The sequence below is a fragment of the Orcinus orca genome, chromosome 7, assembly GCF_937001465.1.
Source record: "Orcinus orca chromosome 7, mOrcOrc1.1, whole genome shotgun sequence".
Taxonomy (NCBI): Eukaryota; Metazoa; Chordata; class Mammalia; order Artiodactyla; family Delphinidae; genus Orcinus; species Orcinus orca.
Window position 1 is genome coordinate 89,883,132 of NC_064565.1, and position 21,706 is coordinate 89,904,837.

The 21,706-nt window shown below is 37.7% G+C and overlaps 1 protein-coding gene across 1 annotated transcript in view; it reads left to right on the top strand.

The window, feature by feature from the left end:
* Positions 1–21,706, top strand: part of PARD3B (par-3 family cell polarity regulator beta) — a 1,037,324-nt gene that overhangs the window by 505,949 nt on the left and 509,669 nt on the right. Inside the window, exon 5 of the mRNA XM_012532519.3 lies at positions 14,752–14,837. Coding sequence (XP_012387973.1) covers positions 14,752–14,837 — 86 coding nt within the window. The remainder of the gene's footprint in view (positions 1–14,751; positions 14,838–21,706) is intronic.

Sequence of the window (21,706 nt, forward strand, 5' to 3'; positions counted from 1 at the left end):
GCGGCTAAAAGCGCGGACGCCTGAGACGGGCATGAGACGCTAAGTCTGCTGCTGCCACCATCAAGAAGCCTGTGTGCGAGCACAGGTCACGGTCCACACCTCCCCTCCTGGGAGCCTGTGCAGCCCGCCACTGCCAGGGTCCCGTGATCCACGGACAACTTCCCCGGGAGAACGCACGGCAGCCTCAGGCTGGTGCAACGTCACGGTGGCCTCTGCCGCCGCAGGCTCACCCCGCATCCGCACCCCTCCCTCCCCCAGGCCTGAGTGAGCCAGAACCCCCGAATCAGCTGCTCCTTTAACCCCGTCCTGTCCGAGTGAAGAACAGACGCCCTCAGGCGACCTGCACGCAGAGGCGGGGCCAAATCCAAAGCTGAACCCCGGGAGCTGTGCGAACAAAGAAGAGAAAGGGAAATCTCTCCCAGCAGTCTCAGGAGCAGCAGATTAAATGTCCACAGTCAACGTGATGTACCCTGCATCCACCAGAACACAGGCACTAGTCCCCCCCACCAGGAAGCTCACACAACCCACTGAACCAACCTTAGCCACTGGGGACAGACACCAAAAACAACGGAAACTTCGAACCTGCAGCCTGCGAAAAGGAGACCCCCAAACACAGTAAGTTAAGCAAAATGAGAATACAGAGAAACACACAGCAGATGAAGGAGCAAGGCAAAAATGCACCAGACCAAACAAATGAAGAGGAATAGGCAGTCTACCTAAAAAAGAATTCAGAATAATGCTAGTAAAGATAATCCAAAGTCTTGGAAATAGAATGGAGAAAATACAAGGAACGTTTAACAAGGAACTAGAAGAACTAAAGAGCAAACAAACAGTGATGAACAACACAATAAATGAAATTAAGAATTCTCTAGAAGGGATCAATACCAGAATAACTGAGGCAGAAGAATGGATAAGTGACCTGGAAGATAAAATAGTGGAAATAACTACTGCAGAGCAGAATAAAGAAAAAAGATTGAAAAGAATTGAGGACGGTCTCAGAGACCTCTGGGACAACGTTAAACAAACCAGCATTTGAAATATAGGGGTCCCAGAAGAAGAAGAGAAAACGAAAGGGACTGAGAAAATATTTGAAGAGATTATAGTTGAAAACTTCCCTAATATAGGAAAGGAAATAGTTAATCAAGTCCAGGAAGCACAGAGAGTCCCATACAGGGTAAATGCAAGGAGAAACATGCCAAGACACATATTAATCAAACTATCAAAAACTAAAAACAAAGAAAAAATATTAAAAGCAGCAAGGGAAAGCAACAATTAACAAACAACGGAATCCCCATAAGATTAACAGCTGATCTTTCAGCAGAAACTCTGCAAGCCAGAAGGGTGTGGCAGGACATATTTAAACTGATGAAGGAGAAAAATCTATAACCGAGATTACTCTACCCAGCAAGGATCCCATTCAGATTTGACAGAGAAATTAAAACCTTTACAGATAAGCAAAAGCTAACAGAATTCAGCACCACCAAACCAGCTTTACAACAAATGTTAAAGGAACTTCTTTAGGCAGGAAACACAAGAGAAGGAAAAGACCTACAATAACAAATGCAAAACAATTAAGAAAATGGTAATAGGAACATACATATCGATAATTACCTTAAATGTAAATGGGTTAAATGCTCCCACCAAAAGACATAGACTGGCTGAATGGATACCAAAACAAGACCCATATATATGCTGTCTACAAGACACCCACTTCAGACCTAGGGACACATACAGACTGAAAGTGAGGGGATGGAAAAAGATATTCCCTGCAAATGGAAAACAAAAGAAAGCTGGGATAGCAATTCTCATATCAAACAAAATAGACTTTAAGACAAAGACTATTACAAGAGACAAAGAAGGACACTATATAATGATCAAGGGATCAATCCAAGAAGAAGATATAACAATTATAAATATTTATACACCCAGCATAGGAGCACCTCACTACATAAAGCAAATACTAAGAGCCATAAAGGGGGAAATTGACAATAACACAATCATAGTAGGGGACTTTAACACCCCACTTTCACCAATGGACATATCATCCAAAATGAAAATAAATAAGGAAACACAAGCTTTAAATGATACCTTAAACAAGATGGACTTAATTGATATTTATAGCACATTCCGTCCCAAAACAACAGAATACACATTCTTCTCAAGTGCTCATAGAACATTCTCCAGGATAGATCATATCTTGGGTCACAAAACAAGCCTTGGTAACTTTAAGAAAATTGAAATCGTATCAAATATCTTTTCCGACCACAATGCTCTGAGACTAGATATCAATTAGAGGAAAAATCTGTAAAAAAAAAAATACACATGGAGGCTAAACAATTCACTATTTAATAACCAAGAGATCACGGAAGAAAGCAAAGAGGAAATCAAAAAACACTTAGAAACAAATGACAATGAAAACACAATGACCCAAAACCTATGGGATGCAGCAGAAGGAGTTCTAAGAGGGAAGTTTATAGCAATACAACCCTACCTTAAGAAATAAGAAACAACTTAAGCAACCTAACCTTACACCTAGAGCAGTTAGAAAAACAAAAAAAAAAATGCAAAGTTAACAGAGGGAAAGAAATCATAAAGATCAGATCAGAAATAAATGATGAAGGGAACAATAGCAGAGATCAATAAAACTAAAAGCTGGTTCTTTGAGAAAATAAACAAAATCAATAAACCATTAGCCAGACTGATCAATAAAAAAGGAAGAAGACAAATCAATAGAATTAGAAATGAAAAAGAAGTAACAACTGACACTGCAGAAATACAAAGGATTATGAGAGATTATACTACAAGCAACTCTATGCCAATAAAGTGGACAACCTGGAAGAAATGGACAAATTCTTAGAAATGCAGAACCTCCCAAGATTGAACCAGGAAGAAATAGAAAATATGAACAGACGAATCACAAGCAATGAAATTGAAACTGAGATTAAAAATCTTCCAACAAACAAAAACCCAGGACCAGATGGTTTCGCAGGCTAATTCTATCAAACATTTAGAGAAGAGCTAACACCTATCCTCCTCAAACTCTTCCAAAATATAGCCGTGGGGGGAAAACTCCCAAACTCATTCTACGAGGCCACCATCACCCTGATACCAAAACCAGACAAAGATGTCACAAAAGAAGAAAACTACAGGCCAATATCACTGATGAACATAGATGCAAAATTCCTCAACAGAATACTAGCAAACAGAATCCAGCAGCACATTAAAAGGATCATACACCATGATCAAGTGGGGTTTATCCCAGGAATGTAAGGATTCTTCAATATACGCAAATCAATCAATGTGATACAACATATTAACAAACTGAAGGAGGAAAACCATATGATCATCTCAATAGATGCAGAGAAAGCTTTTGACAAAATTCAACACCGATTTATGATAAAAAACCCTCCAGAAAGTAGGCATAGGGGGAACTTTCCTCAACATAATGAAAGCCATATATGACAAACCCATAGCCAACATTGTCCTCAGTGGTGAAAAACTGAAACCATTTCCACTAAGATCAGGAATAAGACAAGGTTGCCCAGTCTCACCACTGTTATTCAGAATAGTTTTAGAAGTTTTAGCCACAGCAATCAGAGAAGAAAAAGAAATAAAAAGAATCCAAACTGGAAAAGAAGAAGTAAAGCTGTCACTGTTTGCAGATGACATGATACTATACATAGAGAATTCTAAAGATGCTACCAGAAAACTACTAGAGCTAATCAATGAATCTGGTAAACTAGCAGGATACAAAATTAATGCACAGAAATCTCTTCCATTACTATACGCTAATGATGAAAAATCTGAAAGTGAAATTAAGAAAACACTCCCATTTACCACTGCAACAAACACAATAAAATATCTAGGAATAAACCTACCTAAGGAGAGAAAAGACCTGTATTCAGAAAATTATAAGACACTGATGAAAGGAATTAAAGACGATAGAAATAGATGGAGAGATATACCATGTTCTTGGATTGGAAGAATCAACATTGTGAAAATGACTCTACTACCCAGGGCAGTCTACAGATTCAATGTGATTCATTTCAAACTACCACTGGCATTTTTCACAGAACTAGAACAAAAAATTTCACAATTTGTATGGAAACACAAAAGACCCCAAATAGCCAAAGCAATCTTGAGAAAGAAAAATGGACCTGGAGGAATCAGGCTACTTGACTTCAGACTATACTACAAAGCTACAGTAGTCAAGACAATATGGTACCAGCACAAAAACAGAAATATAGATCAATGGAACAGGATAGAAAGCCCAGAGATAAATCCATGCACATATGATCACCTTATCTTTGACAAAGGAGGCAGGAATGTACAGTGGAGAAAGGACAGCCTCTTCAATAAGTGGTGCTGGGAAAACTGGACAGCTACATGTAAAAGAATGAAATTAGAACACTGTCTAACACCATACACAAAAGTAAACTCAAAATGGATTAAAGACCTAAATGTAAGGCCAGACACTATAAAACTCTTAGAGGAAAACATAGGCAGAACACTCTATGACATAAATCATAGCAAGATCCTTTTTGACCGACCTCATAGAGAAATGGAAATAAAAAACAAAAGTAAACAAATGGGACCTAATGAAATTCAAAAGCTTTTGCACAGCAAAGGAAACCATAAACAAGACGAAAAGCCAACCCTCAGAATGGGAGAAAATATTTGCAAATGAAGCAACTGACAAAGGATTAATCTCCAAAATATACAAGCAGCTCATGCAGCTGAATATCAACAAAACAAACAACCCAATCCAAAAATTGGCACAAGACCTAAATAGACGTTTCTCGAAAGACGATATACACATTGCCTGCAAACACGTGAAAGAATGCTCAACATCATTAATCATTAAAGAAATGCAAGTCAAAACTACAGTGGTTGACATGTATACATTGATGTGTAAAAAATTGATGACTAATAAGAACCTGCTGTTTAAAAAAAAGAAAAAATCTATTAGGTTTATAGACATGTTTGCAATTTAAAAAAAACAAAACACTACTGTTACCTTGGAGAAAAAAAAAACTACGATGAGATATCATCTCACACTGGTCAGAATGGCCATCATCAAAAAATCTACAAACAATAAATGCTGGAGAGGGTGTGGAGAAAAGGGAACTCTCTTGCCCTGTTGGTGGGAATGTAAATTGATACAGCCACTATGGAGAACAGTATGGAGCTTCCTTAAAAAGCTAAAAATAGAACTACCATACGACCCAGCAATCCCACTCCTGGACATATACCCTGAGAAAACCATAGTTCAAAAAGAGTCACGTACCAAAATGTTCATTGCAGCTCTATTTCCAATAGCCAGAATATGGAAGTAACCTAAGTGTCCATCAGCAAATGAATGGGTAAAGCAGGTGTGGCACATATGTACAATGGAATATTACTCAGCCATAAAAAGAAAGAAAACTGAGTTATTTGTAGCAAAGTGGATGGACCTAGGGTCGGTCATACAGAGTGAAGTAAGTCAGAAAGAGAAAAACAAATACCTTATGCTAACACACATATATGGAATCCAAAAAAAAAGTCATGAAGAACCTAGGAGCAAGACGGGAATAAAGACACAGACCTACTAGAGAAAGGACTTCAGGATACGGGGAGAGGGAAGGGCAAGCTGGGACAAAGTGAGAGAGTGGCATGGACATATATACACTACCAAACATAAAATAGATAGCTAGTGGGAAGCAGCTGCATAGCACAGGGAGATCAGCTCAGTGCTTTGTGACCACCTAGAGGGGTGGGATAGGGAGGGTGGGAGGGAGACACAAGAGGGAAGAGATATGGGAACATATGTATATGTGTAACTGATTCACTTTGTTATAAAGCAGAAACTAACACACCATTTAAAGCAATTATACTCCAATAAAGATGTTAAAATAAATAAATAAAACATAAAATTATTAGAGCTCAATCTCTAGAATAATGACATACTTGATAGTTTTTCATATAAATCCTTTTTAATGCTTCACAATGTAATATTTCTCGCTCGCACCATTTGTCTAAAATCAGCGGCTAAGAGACATCACAAGGTAAATATGTTTAACATGCTTGCATACAAACCTCAGTCTTAGGACACATGGATCCTTGGTCCTTTCTTTGTCCCTTAGTTTCACCTTGAACAAGGCATTAAGCTTTTTTTTTTTTTTTTACTTGAATATGCCCATGTATAAAATTGGAATATGAATGCCTAGAAATTATTTAGGATTGTCATGAATATGTATCTAGTTGTATGTGAAATGTTGTGAGATCTTTGAAATATGGGTAAAGTACATCCAAGACATCATTAGAGTGTTTGTTACTGTCATTGAAAGAAAAAAGAATTCATAAAGAGTTCAGCATAAGATCAGCATTCATTAAGTCAGCAACTATTTACCGTGGTACACAGAAAGAGCACTGTATTGAGAGTCAAGAATCCTGGATTCTGGCTTTGTCGCTATCACAATAATCTAAAAGACTTGTTACCTCGTCCTTCTGTGTCTCAGTTTCCTTACCTATAAAATGAGTGGACTAGACTAGCTTGTCAGCACCATTCTTTCTAGGGCTTGCTTAGTATTATTCAGGATATCTGAGGATGTGCACTATTTATTATAAGGCAGTGCCAATTTCTAGATATATGGATATATTGGGTTGGCCAAAAGGTTCATTTGGCTTTTTCCATAAGATGGCTCTAGTAGCACTTAGTTGTCTTTAATTTCATTCAAAACAGTTTTGTTAGATTGTATGTGACAGCTGTCATATTAGCATGCAGTTAAAAAAAGACATATCAAAATTGGTCCGTTTTTGTGCAGCCATTTTAATATTGAAGATAGAAAAAAAAAAAGCAACATTTTTGGCATATTATGCTTTATTATTTCAAGAAAGGTAGAAATGCAACCGACATGCAAAAAAAGATTTGTGCGGTGTATGGAGAAAGTGCTATGACTGATCAAACGTGTCAAAGTGGTTTGCAAAGTTTTGTGCTGGAGATTTCTAGCTGAATGATGCTCCATGGTCGGGTAGCCCAGTTGAAGTTGAGAGCGATCAAATCGAGACATTAATTGAGAGCAATCAACGTTATATCACGTGGGAGGGGAGATAGCCGACATAGTCAAAATATCTGAATCAAGCCTTGAAAATCATTTACAGCAGCTCGGCTATGTTCATTGCTTTGATGTTTGGTTTCCACATAAGTTAAGCAAAAAAAAACCTTCTAGACCATATTTCTGCAAGCAATTCTCTACTTAAATGTAATGAAAACCTTCCATTTGTAAAACAAAGTGTGATGGGTGATGAAAAGTGGATACTGTAGTAATGTGGAATGGAAGAGATCGTGGGGCAAGTGAAATGAACCACCACCGACCACTCCAAAGGCCGGTCTTCATCCAAAGAAGTTGATGTTGTGTATATGGTGGGATTGGAAGGGAGTTCTCTATTATGAACTCCTTCTGGAAAACCAAATGATTAATTCCAACAAGTACTGCTCCCAGTTAGCCCAACTGAAAGCAGCACTTGACGAAAAATGTCCAGAATTAGTCAACAGAAAATGCGTAATCTTCCATCAGGATAACACAAGACCACATGTTTCTGTGATGACCAGACAAGGACTGTTACAGCTTGGCTGGGAAGTTCTGATTCATCTGCTGTATTCACCAGACATTGCACCTTTGGATTTCCATTTATTTAAGTCTTTACAAAATTCTCTTAATGGAAAAAATTTCAAATCCCTGGAAGACTGTAAAAGGCACTTGGAACAGTTCTTTGCTCAAAAAGATAACAAGTTTTGGGAAGATTGAATTATGAAGTTGCCTGAAAAATGGCAGAAGGTAGTGGAACAAAAGGGTGGATACGTTGTTCAATAAAGTTCTTGGTGAAAATGAAAAATGTCTTTTTAGTTAAAAACTAAAGGCACTTTTTGGCCAACCCAATACAACCTAATATACATTTTGTATATATAACATTTACATTTGTTATATATATATATATAATGAATAAACATATCATTTATATAAAATAAGTTATGGACGTGTCAAATTGCTAGGACTGAAACATTTTGGGGTAGGATCTATGAAGCCAACTGAGATATTTCCCATGGCACGGCATTGCCCAAGGCATGAAGAAAATATATTAGATCAAGCTTAAATAACAGTGCTTGACTACCAAAATGGATGTTCATCTCATGTGTGCGTGTCAGATACAACTTGTTTTTACTTTAGTACAGATATTCGTGTTCTAAAAAGTCAAAACAAATATTCTGAAATTATGCCCAGAATTTTATTTTATAATTTACATGATGTTTATGTATGAGCACCAGGCACATAACCTAGCATTCAAGTCTTCTCTGTATGATTTTTCTATTACTCTCATTCTAAAATTCATATGCAATTTCAAAGGAAACTTGCAGTTGGCTTTTCAGAATGCAAATCTTGTTATAAAATACACCTGAGTTTTGGAACCATAACTCAATTGTAATTAAAATTTTGTAGGCAAGTGGTTTCAAATGTGGCTAAAATGCATTGGGGTGGGGAATCAAGGCCATATATCTTCACCTGTAAGTCAAAGCGAGCCATCTACAGATAACATCTATTTCAGTTCTCATCTGAGAGATGAAAAACTGAGCAGTAAAGCTGTTTTTAATATTGTTTTATAGCTGTGCATGACTAGGGAATAGTGATGAGAATGTGGGTAACGTTTTCTTCCAAAAAGTTTTACCATGAGTGTTAAGTTTATTTGGAGATGTATAACTTAATGAGGCTACATCATGAATACACTTTCCTGTACGAAATCGGTGACTTACACCCGCAGTGAACGTTGAAACGACAGCCTGGTGCCAACACCAGGATCACACTGGAGAGAGAGGGCTGCCCTGCCTGGTACTTGGCCCCTTCCATGCAGCCTGTGAACACTTGCTGTCGTGAGCACTCGTGCTAACTAAATGTGAACACCTTTACTTTCCAGCTGCCGCTAATTGGTTTGGGAGTATTTATGTAAGTGTTGATTTTAAAGCTAAAAATAGCACAGTGATGTTTAAATCCAACTCATTCTGGCTGTCAGAAATGCTCCCATGATCCTGAAAGTGTTGCTAAAAATGTTCACGTTTTAAAAATTGTAGTAATTAAACTTGTCTGTTGTGAGAGCCACATATGATACGTTCCCTGCTCTGATAATCAAAGAGGTAAAGGACAAGCTTCTTAAAGGTCTCTGCCTGGCTGGCAAGACACGACCTCCTGCTGAACTTTATTAGGGAGCAAAGTATTGTAATGTGAGCAAAAGGAAGAGACAAAGTAAATTTCAACATAGCTTTATAACCTTGTATTCTATGCAACCGATCAGATCTATTTTAAGTTAACATTAAAAATAGAAATTATAATAATTTTACCAATAAGATTAAGCATAGAGCTTGCCAAACCATAGTATTTTCTGGAGACAAATTTGAGGATTTGAAATCACGTAACTAATATTTCTCAAATCTAAACTGAAGAAATATAGTGACTGTTCAGCATCTGTTGTTTATACCCTAGCTCTTCATAATGAAATGATTTTTACCCCTTTATTCCCAAATTTAAAAGTCACCATTTTACAGATTTGGCTCAAAGTTATTCAAATAAGCTATGAGAAAAAATATATATAATTTTTATTTTTAGCTTTGTGTGATTTTGTGACTCTTCTTTTCATCCTGTTATTTAGTGAAGGAAAAGCCTAAGCGCTCTTAAATTATGGCATATCATTTATTTTGTAATTTTTGGGAAAAGTGATTTTTATGGACCCTGTCAAGAAATAAGCTGTCTTTGTCTAAGTCTTGAAGCACTGCACTACTACAGTATTGTTGAAGTCAATTGGGAATTGGCTTTGTGTCCTTGTAGGATGTCCTAAGCATCTGTCTGCCTGCCCCATCTCTAGAGAATATCAAAGAATTCTTTTACTTCAATATATAGAAATGATTTTGGCAAGTGACAAACACTGCCCATTAGTTGAGATGATAAACTATAGTTACTACCCTTTTTTTTTTTTTTTTTTTTTTTTTTTGCGGTACGCGGGCCTGTTGTGGCCTCTCCCATTGCGGAGCACAGGCTCCGGACGCGCAGGCTCAGCGGCCATGGCTCACGGGCCCAGCCCCTCCGCGGCATGTGGGATCTTCCCGGACACGGGTTACGAACCCATGTCCCCTGCATCGGCAGGCGGACTCTCAACCACTGCGCCACCAGGGAAGCTTTTTTTTTTTTTTTTTTAACTACCCTTTTTGATAGCTGTGGCAAGCAGAGTTTTTGATGCAGCTTTTAAAATAGTAGAACTTTTGTCTTAGACACATAAGTCTGTGAATGTGTGTTTTTTCTTTAAGTCTGTAGTGATTGACATGATTGCTATATAAGTGTAGTCAGTTCAGAATTACCCTTGAGCAGATTATCACATTGCAATTGGGCCAGTATTGCTTTCAAATTCTAATTGACATTTTCATATACTCGGAGCATTAGGTACTTCGTTGACATAAATAAAACCTTTACTTACTATCTAACCAGAACTAGAAAAAAATTCCTTTGAACCTTGCGGAACGTTGATTTGAACCAGAAAATATGTTGTTTTCTTACCTTGGCATGGGATCAACAAGAAAATTACAGTTGGAGTAAGGAGCAGAGTCAAAAATACAGTTAAAACCTTATAACAAACATCCCAGTTTTTTCTTTGACATTCCAAGGATGTATATCCATATAGTATTACAAAGCCAAAAAAGAATATTTGTTTTAATAACTGCCACTGTTAACTGTTCGTAGACTAGACTTATTTTGTTAAGATGGTAATACTCTCTAAATTAAGCTACAGATTCAATGTGATCCTTATCAAAATCCAGCTAGCACTTTTGCAAAACTTGATGCTCAGATTCTAAAATTCATATGAAAATGCAAAGAACCCAGAATAGTCAGAACAAACTTAAAAAAATAATTGGAGAATTCTTACTTCCTGATTCCAAAACTTAGTACAAAGCTACAGTAATCAAGACTGTGTAGTACTGGCAAAAGGATACAAATACAGATCAATAGAATAAAATTGAGAGTCCAGAAATAAATCCTTGCATTTTTGGTCAGTTGAGTTTTGGTAAGGGTGTTAATACAACTCAGTGCAGAAAGAATAGTCTTTTCAACAGATGGTGCTGGCACAACTAAATAGCCACATGTGAAGAATGAAGTTGGCCCCCCTACCTCACACAGTGTACAAAAATTAACTAGAAATGGTGATAGGCCTAAATGTAAGAGCTGACACTGTAAAACACTTAGGAAAACATATAGGAGTAAATCCTTGTGACCTCGTGTTAGGCAGTATTTCTTAGATATGACACCAAAACACAAGGAACTAAAGAAAAAATAAATAGAACTTCATTAAAATTAGAAACTTTTGTGCTTCAAAGGGCCTATCAAGATAGTGAAAACACAGCCCATAGAATGGGAGAAGATTTGGAAATCGTATACGTAAGGAATTTGTATATGGAATGTTTAGGAAACTCTTACAACTCAATAATAAAAATACAAATAATTAGGCATTTCTTCAAAGAAGATATACAAATGTCCAACAGTCTCATGACAAGTAGCTCAGCATCATTAATCATTAGGGAAATGCAAATCATTAGTCATTAGGTATATGCAAAACAAAAACCACTTTACACCCACTGTGATGGCTAAATTGTTTTTTAAAAAAGGAAAATAACAAGTGTTGGTGAGGATTTTGAGAAATTGGAACCCTCATATGTTACTGATGGGAATGCAAAATTGTGCAGATGTTTTGGAAATACTATAGCAGTCCCTCAAAATGTTAAACATAGAGTTAAGATATGGCCCAACAATTCCACTCCTAGGTGTATACCTGAGAGAAATGAAAAACATCTGTCCGTGCAAGAATTTCTCATTCTTAGCATTATTTCACAATTGAACACTTTCAAATATTCGTGGCAGCATAATTCATAATCATAAGCAAAAGTGGAAACAACCCAAATGCCCGTAGAGTGATGCATGGGTAAACAGAATGTGGTACATCCATACAGTGGAATATTATTTGACCAAAAAATGGAATGAAATACTGATACATGCCACAACATGGGAGGGTCTTAAGAACATCATGTTAAGTGATAGAAGCCACATATCTTATGATTCTGTTTATATAAAATGTTCAGAATAGGTAAATCCTTATCGACACGGCTTCCCTGGTGGCGCAGTGGTTAAGAATCCACCTGCCAATGCAGGGACTGGGTTCGAGCCCTGGCCCGGGAAGATCCCACATGCCGCGGAGCAACTAAGCCCTCACGCCACAGTTACTGAGCCTGCGCTCTAGAGCCCGCAAGCCACAACTACTGAGCCTAGATCCCGTGCACCGCAACAAGAGAAGCCACTTCAGTGAGAAGCCCGCGCACCACAACGAAGAGCAACTAGAGGAAGCCTGCGTGCAGCAACAAAGGACCAACCCAGCCATAAACAAACAAATAAATAAATTTGTATTTTTAAAAAAATCCTTAGCGACAGAAAGTAAATGATTGCCATGGGCTGTGGGAAGCAGAAAACATGGGGAGTGCTGGCTAATGAGTATGGGGTTTCTTTGTGGGGTTTTGAAATTGTTCTAAAATTACATAGTGGTGATGGTTGCAAAACTCTGTGAATAAGTGAAAAAGGACTGAACTGTACTTTTTCAAAGGGTGTGTTTAATGTTATATAAAGCATATCTTAATGAAGCTTTTATAAGAGAAAAAGTAGTGGATCTTAAAGCTCCAGTTAAGCCTTTAGATGATTGCAGCTGCAGCCCTGCTGACACCTTGACTGCAACCTTATGAGAGATTCTACCCCACAACTGCCCAGCCAAGCCACTTCTAAATCTCTCCCAGAAACTATGGGAGATAATGTTTTTTAGCCATTTAATTTTGAATTTATTGCACAGTATTAGGAAGCTAATAGAATGCCATTCAGCTTATTTACTCATTAACGTTCACTAAATCGATTCTGTGTGTTGTGTGCTTAATGTAGAGAGACTAGATACAGCCTCACCCTTCATGGAGCTCCCTCTTGTGAGAGAGAGAGATGAGAAAGTCAGTGATTTTGATTTTGACCTAAATGCAGTCATCAAATGTTCTGTCATGTGCAGTAGTCACAAGTATGTATATTTTGTTAAATTGTCTCTTCAAGTATTTTTGTAACCTGCCCAACCCTGTGACTTTTCAATGTAAGCACACATCAAGCCCTTCATAATAAGGTGAATGTTTGAAAGCTTTCAAAGACATTCATCTTTTAAGATTTAGTACCTTAAACTAAAAAACATCCTTCAACTTTTGGGATTTTTTTTTCTTTCTTTATCCTCATGAAGACGAAAAAGTGAATAAATTTTTTAAATCTAGTGTAGATCAAGTGCTTCCCAAAACTACCAACCCCTAGGTGAAATGTTGCTCTTCAATCTAAAAATGAAGTAAGTTTTTTTAATCAGTTCACAATGACACGCTGCTTAAGTTGTGCCTCCCTGTCTTGTTTTCTTCAAAATATTAACCTAATTCCTTTATGTCCAGGCTTTTAACTCATCTGTTGCATTTTTTGGTTGAAATGATACATTTAGATCCATGTATGCTCCATGTAGTTTGTTTCAGTGAAACCTAAGTTTGTAATGAGCGCTATCTGTGACTCTGCTTCTGAAGAGTAATGTGTCTGCAGAATTACTCTGTTAAAGTTCATTCCACACGGGGAGTGGGAAGGGTGAGCTGGGACGAAGTGAGAGAGTGGCATGGACATATATACACTACCAAATGTAAAATAGATAGCTAGTGGGAAGCAGCCGCATAGCACAGGGAGATCAGCTCGGTGCTTTGTGACCACCTAGAGGGGTGGGATAGAGAAGGTGGGAGGGAGACACAAGAGGGAGGAGATATGGGGATATACGTATATGTATAGCTGATTCATTTTGTTATAAAGCAGAAACTAACGCACCAATGTAAAGCAATTATACTCCAATAAAGATGTTTAAAAAAAGAAAAAAAAGTTCAGTTCCAAAGCCTAACAGAGGACTAATGTCTTACTAAACGAGAATCTCAAGCGGGCTGGCTTTCTAGAATCCATCTCTCCTCTATGTAACACCCAGTTCAACTTTGCCACCATCCTGGAGTGCAGGACCTCTCTTGCCCTCTTACCTCTCTGCAGTAGAAGAGTGTTTACCATTTTAGAAGTTAAGTGGTTAATTTTAGTTTCTCTGTGCTGAAAATCATCCTCAGAATTAAAGTCTTAAGGCAAAGTAAGAACTCCAGATTTCTTTTCCTGCACTAGTCCTGTCACACTTTTGATAGAAGTGACCTTGCCAGGCAACCTTTTTTTCATGAATTTTGCTTTCTTTATATTTTTAGTGTCACCAGGGAGATGCAAGCAAGTACAGTACATTAAAGCTAATACATCACTACCTGTCAATGGAACCTTCCCTTTGGTACCACTTTTCCTTGCTGATTTAAAACACTCAGTCCCAAAAGCTTATGGTTGAGTAGCAGGAAGCTAAATGATGTATTCCAAAGCTCTTAACATACTGCCTTGTGTAAATGGCCCGTTTGAGTATTTCAGAAACCAAACGGAAGAGAAAAGAATATTGAAAGCACTGAAAAGATTAACACCTGTTTCCAGTCTTCAAAGAAATTGGAGCATGCTGTATATATCCAGAGTAAAACCATTTACTCTCTCCTGTTGAGACTTTTTATTCAAACCTTCAATTTTATGTGCATAACATCCACATGCTTATGGGTTTGTTTCACTACAGAATTCCACACAGGACTTAGAAGATGAAGTTATGAATGGTGTGCAGACAGAACTCTTGACATCGCCGAAAACAATGGATGCATTGAGGTATATTCTACTTATGTGAATAAGAATATTTTATTTCAACTTAATGTTTGGTTTTTTTTAGATTATAGTTTTTATTTTATAGGAAACATCAAGATAAGTAGAATACTTGAGTGAAACCTAATTCTAAAATTAATTGCTAAATTACTTTTTTCTCTCATTTTCTTTATATGATATGAGAACTTCCTGACAAACATGTATACAAATGAGCCTCAATGCTTCCAACTCTTCTGCAACCTGGATTTCTTAATTGCTTTTTTCTTCTCTTTGAACAACAGTTTAAAGTGAACATTTCAGCGTTCACCGTGGTGCAGTGTTTTTCTTAGATGTCAGCTCCTTGAATATTACTTGTGTTTTAACAATCTTGTGCCTTGTGTTTTAACAGTCTTGCAATATTTTACTCTATGTGTATAAAATGAATCCAGCCTATCAACCTGGATTTTTCATGTTTTTAATGTAACTTATTATACAAAGTTAGTTGCTGTCATGTTTACGGGCACTTGCTTTGCTCTGCGCTAATTTCCAGTTCATCCCTAGCTACTGCCTGGGTTCAAATCCCAGCTCTGCTGCTTATTACTTCTAGGAGCTTAGGCAAGTTGCTCATCCATCTTTGCCTTAGTTTCTGGTCTGTAAAATGGAAATAATATTAAAACCTTCTTCAGAGGGTTAGTATGAAGACAAAATTAGTTATCATGCGTAAAGTACTTTGAACAGTGCCTGAGTCAGAGTAAGTCCTGTTGCTACCACTATCATCAACATCCCCATCATCTTTATTATTATCATCATCATCATTTTTAAAGTTGCTGCAAAATTTGCATAAGTAATTTCATGTTTAATAGATTGTTGGCTTTAGCCCTGAAAGGTGATGCTTTTGAGACTGATGGTCATTCATTCAGGCAGTCAACATACTCCTTTCATTCAGTCCAGTTATTAATAGGTGCCAAGCATGTTCCATGGAATTAGCTTAAAAAAAAAATGTGTGATCACCTTTTATCATGCTGCTTTACTGTGTGGATTTTCCTCAAGTTTATAATTTATGGCCATATGACATAGCTACTCTTTATTTAGATTGTGTTTGTTTGATTAATGAGCTGCACAATATTTAAACTTTGGTACAGAAAATCTCCAGGGCACTGTCTTTTTAGAAGCTTGATAAGATTGTTTTTGGAGGTAGGCATAATGAATGTAATACTCTTACTCTGTTTGCCTTTAATTTCATTTTTTTTAATGTTAGCTTTTTGAAAAGTTTGCTAACATCTTGGCTAAGTATTACGTTGTTATAGAGTTAACAATTGTTTGGTTTATGGCTGCATGAACAAATTAGCTCAGCTTTCTCCAGATACAAGGAATTCAGAGAAATGAACTGTAGGACTTTTAAAAAATAATATTCTTTAATGAAAATACATATGTATATCTGTATAATTTGATTATCACAAGGGACTTTTTGCATGAGTTTTACTATCACCTTTAGCAGGCTAAGGAGTTGCAATTCAGAGCGATTAACTTCTAGAGACCCAATCTACATTCACCACTCTTGTCTCCAAATCCTTTGACTCCAGTGTTACCTGTTGTGTGCACCTTCACTGATTCCTTGGTGTTTTATTTCATGATGCATAATCAGGGCTGAGAAACCTGATATGGTGAGCACCAGTGTAGGAAAAATCATCTGAAATTAGTTTGAGGCCAAGATCAGAAAGTAGAGTGAATGCAAACTCCATTGCTTGCAGACTCTCAGATGGGGGGAAGATGAGGATTTTAACAGTATGGAATGCAAAGCTGGGGAGGGTAGTAGAGGTGGGCAGAGTGGCAGGAAGCTTAGAGATTAAAATTCTAGGACAGGACGTTGGTTCTAGCTGGTATGGGATGAGGAAGAAAGAATGGAAGGAAATTAGGAAACTGCTTACAGCTGAGTTACATCATCAGTTTTCTCCTAAGGCAATGATAGTCTGATACCCCACAGAGCTTGGCCCAAGCATAGGACTTTGGACTCACTTCCATGCAGACGGCATAGAAGCTAAGTAAATGACTGCAGAGTCCATCTCAAAATGGCTTCAACCTGTTGTGATGTTTTAATTCCCCTAGCTATTGTTCAAACCTTTGTTACTCTCTGTCAGACTATTGTAATAACCTACTAACTCTGCTCTTAAGTGTCAATCTCTCCTTATTCTCATTGATCCCACATATCACTACTGGATAAATTTTTTTTTCTTTTTGAAAATAAATTTATTTATTTGTTTATTTTTAAAATTTTTTCACTACGTTGGGTCTTTGTTGCTGCGCGCAGGCTTTCTCTAGTTGCGGCGAGCAGGGGCTGCTCTCGGTTGCGGTGCGTGGGCTTCTTATTGTGCTGGCTTGTCTTGTTGCAGAGTATGGGCTCTAGGCACACAGGCTTCAGTAGTTGTGGCACACGGGCTCAGTAGTTGTGGCGCACGGGCTTCATTGCTCTGTGGCATGTGTATCTTCCTGGAGCAGTACTTGAACCCATGTCTTCTGCACTGGCAGGCAGATTCTTAACCACTGTGCCACCAGGGAAGTCCCTGGATAAAATTTTTTAAACCAGAGCATTTATCAAACCATTCCTTAGTTCCAAACTCTTGTATTTATTGAAGTCCTGAGTTTGAACACTACCTTTGTAACTGTGGACTATTTATTAAACCTCTTTAAAATATTCTTTTTTTCCTATGGAAAATGGGCAGTTACACTAGCACAATACTAAATGAAAGGCTGGATAAACATTAATTGCTATTGCAATTATCATTATCACACATACTATATTGTAACTATTTGTCATTCTCCCAAACAAGACTGTGGACCCTCCGAGGATTCCCGACACCAAGCACAGATCTTAGAACATAATAGCAGCATATTTGTGGAGTGAATGACTGAATGGATAAAACACAGTGCTTCATAAATCATAGGCATAAGTATTAACTGCTCACCCATTATTAACACAAGCATTTATATTTAAAGAAGAATAATATTTAGAGGCAGTTCTCCAAATAGTCTTACAATATATTGTAAGACTATCTTACAGTAGTCTTATATGTATCTCTTATGAAGTACTACTCAATGTACTTTGATCCTAAGAAGACAATGAAGCAAGAGGTTTCTATTGGACGTTTCTTTTTTAAAAATAAGATTACCGCTTGGTGTGTACTCCCGTTCATCCACAAGGGTGACCCACTGCTCCTTCTGAGGACTGCTGTGCGGCTGACAGCGTCTTGGTGCTCTGGCCTGATGTTAGGCCTGAGCCTCTGAGGTGGGAGAGCCGAGTTCAGGACATTGGACCACCAGAGACCTCCTGGTCCCATGTAATACCAATCGGGAAGAGCTCTCCCAGAGATCTCCATCTCAATGCTAAGACCCAGCTCCACCCAACGGCCAGCAAGCTACAGTGCTTGACGCCTCATGCCAAACAACTAGCAAGACAGGAACACAATTCCACCCATTAGCAGAGAGACTGCCTAAAATCATACCAAGTTCACAGACACCTCAAAACACACCACCAGACACAGCTCTGCCCACCATAACACAAAAAATCCAGCCCCACCCACCAGAACACAGGCACCAGTCCCCTCCACCAGGAAGCCTACACAAGCAACTGAACCAACCTCACCCAGTGGGTGCAGACACCAAAAATAACAGGAACTATAAACCTGCAGCCTGTGAAAAGGAGACCCCAAACACAGTACGTTAAACAAAATGGAAGACAGAGTAATATGCAGCAGATGAAGGAGGAAGGTAAAAACCCAGCAGACCAAACAAATGAAGAGGAAATAGGCAGTCTACCTGACAAAGAATTCAGAGTAACGATAGTAAAGATGATCCAAAATCTTGGAAATAGAATGGAGAGAATACAAGAAATGTTTAACAAGGAGCTAGAAGAACTAAAGAGCAAATAAACAATGATGAACAACACAATAAATGAAATTAAAAATTCTCTAGACGGAATCAATAGCAGAAAAACTGAGGCAGAAGAAGGATAAGTGACCTGGAAGATAAAATAGTGAAAATAACTACTGCAGAGTGAAATAAAGAAAAAAGAATGAAAAGAATTGAGGACAGTCTCAGACACCTCCGGGACAACATTGAACACACCAACATTCGAATTATAGGGGTCCCAGAAGAAGAAGAGAAAAAGAAAGGGTCTAAGAAAATATTTGAAGACATTATAGTTGAAAACTACCCTAACATGGGGAAGGAAATAGTCAAGTCCAGGAAGCTCAGAGAGTTCCATACAGGATAAATCCAAGGAGCAACACGCCAAGACACATATTAATCAAGCTATCAAAAATTAAATACAAAGAAAAAATATTAAAAGCAGCAAGCGAAAAGCAACAAATAACACACGAGGGAATCCCCAGAAAGTTAACAGCTGATCTTTCAGCAAAAACTCTGCAAGCCAGAAGGGTGTGGCAGGACATATTTAGAAGTGATGAAAGGGAAAAACCTACAACCAAGACTACTCTACCCAGCAAGGATCTCATTCAGATTTGACAGAGAAATTAAAACCTTTACAGACAAGCAAAAGTTAAGAGAATTCCACACCACCAAACCAGATTTACAGAAAACGTTAGAGGAACTTCTCTAGGCAGGAAACACAAGAGAAGGAAAAGACCTACAATAACAAACCCAAAACAATTAAGAAAGTGGTAATAGGAATATACATGTCTACAATTACCTTAAATATAAATGGATTAAATGCTCCAACCAAAACACATAGACTGGTTGAATGGATACAAAAACAAGACCCGTATATATGCTGTCTACAAGAGACCCACTTCACACCTAGGGACACATACAGACTGAAAGTGAGGGGATGGAAAAGGATATTCCATGCAAATGGAAATCAAAAGAAAGCTGGAGTAGCAATTCTCATATCAGACAAAATAGACTTTAAAGACTATTACAAGAGACAAAGAAGGACTCTGCATAATGATCAAGGGATCAATCTAAGAAGAATATATAACCATTGTAAATATTTATGTACCCAACATAGGAGCACCTCAATACATAAGGCAAATGCTAACAGCCATACAAGGGGAAATCGACAGTAACACAATAATAATAGGGCACTTTAACACCCCACTTTCACCAATGGACAGATCATCCCAAAAGAAAATAAATAAGGAAACACAAGCTTTAAATGACACATTAGACAAGATGGACTTAATTGATATTTATAGGACATTCCATCCAAAAACAGAATACACTTTCTTCTCAGGTGCTCGTAAAGTATTCTCCAGGATAGATCATATCTTGGGTCACAAATGAAGCCTTGGTAAATTTTAGAAAACTGAAATGGTATCAAGTATCTTTTCTGACCACAGTGCTATGAGACTAGATATCAATTACAGGGAAAAAACTGTAAAAAATACAAACACATGGAGGCTAAACAACTCACTACTAAATAACCAAGAGATCACTGAAGAAATCAAAGAGGAAATCAAAAAATACCTAGGAACAAATGATAGTGAAAACACGACGACCCAAAATCTATGGGATACAGCAAAAACATTTCAAGAGGGAAGTTTATAGCAATACAATCCTATCTCAAGAAACAAGAAACATCTCAAATAAACAACCTAACCTCACACCTAAAGCAATTAGAGAAAGAAGAACAAAAAAAACCCCAAAGTTAGCAGAAGGAAAGAAATCATAAAGATCAGATCAGAAATAAATGATGAAGGAAACAATAGCAAAGATCAATAAAACTAAAAGCTGGTTCTTTGAGAAAATAAACAAAATCGATAAACCATTAGCCAGACTCATCAAGAAAAAAGGGAGAAGACTCAAATCAACAGATTTAGAAATGAAAAAGGAGAAATAACAACTGACACTGAAGAAATACAAAGGATCATGAGAGATTACTAGAAGCAACTCTATGCCAATAAAATGGACAACCTGGAAAAAATGGACAAATTCTTAGAAAAGCACAACCTTCCAAGACTGAACCAGGAAGAAATAGAAAATATGAACAGACCAATCACAAGCACTGAAATTGAAACTGTGATTAAAAATATTCCAAGAAACAAAAGCTCAGGACCATATGGCTTCACAGGCAAATTCTATCAAACATTTAGAGAAGAGCTAACACTTATCCTTCTCAAACTCTTCCAAGATGGAGTAGAGGGAGGAACACTCCCTCTCATTCTGCAAGGCCCTCTCAACACTCCCTCTCAACTCATTCTGCAAGGCCACCATCTCCCAGATTCCAAAACCAGGCAAAGATGTCACAAAAGAAAACTACAGGCCAATATCACTGATGAACATAGATGCAAAAATCCTCAACAGAATACTAGCAAACAGAATCCAACAGCCCTTTAAAAGGATCATACACCATGATCAAGTGGGGTTTATCCCAGGAATGAAAGGATTCTTCAATATATGCAAATCAATCAATGTGATATACCATATTAAGAAATTGAAGGAGAAAAACCATATGATCATCTCAATAGATACAGAAAAAGATTTCCACAAAGTTCAACACCCATTTATGATAAAAACTCCAGAAAGTGGGCATAGAGGGGACCTAGCTCAACTTAATAAAGGCCGTATATGACAGACCCACAGCCAACATCGTTCTCAGTGGTGAAAAACTGAAACCATTTCTTCTAAGATCAGGAACAAGACAAGGTTGCCCACTCTCACCACTATCATTGAACATAGTTTTGGAAGTTTTAGCCACAGCAATCAGAGAAGAAAAAGAAATAAAAGGAATCCAAATTGGAAAAGAAGAAATAAAGCTGTCACTGTTTGCAGATGACATGGTACTCTACGTGGAGAATCCTAAACATGCTACCAGAAAACTACTAGAGCTAGTCAGTGAATCTGGTAAAGTAGCAGGATACAAAATTAATGCACAGAAAACT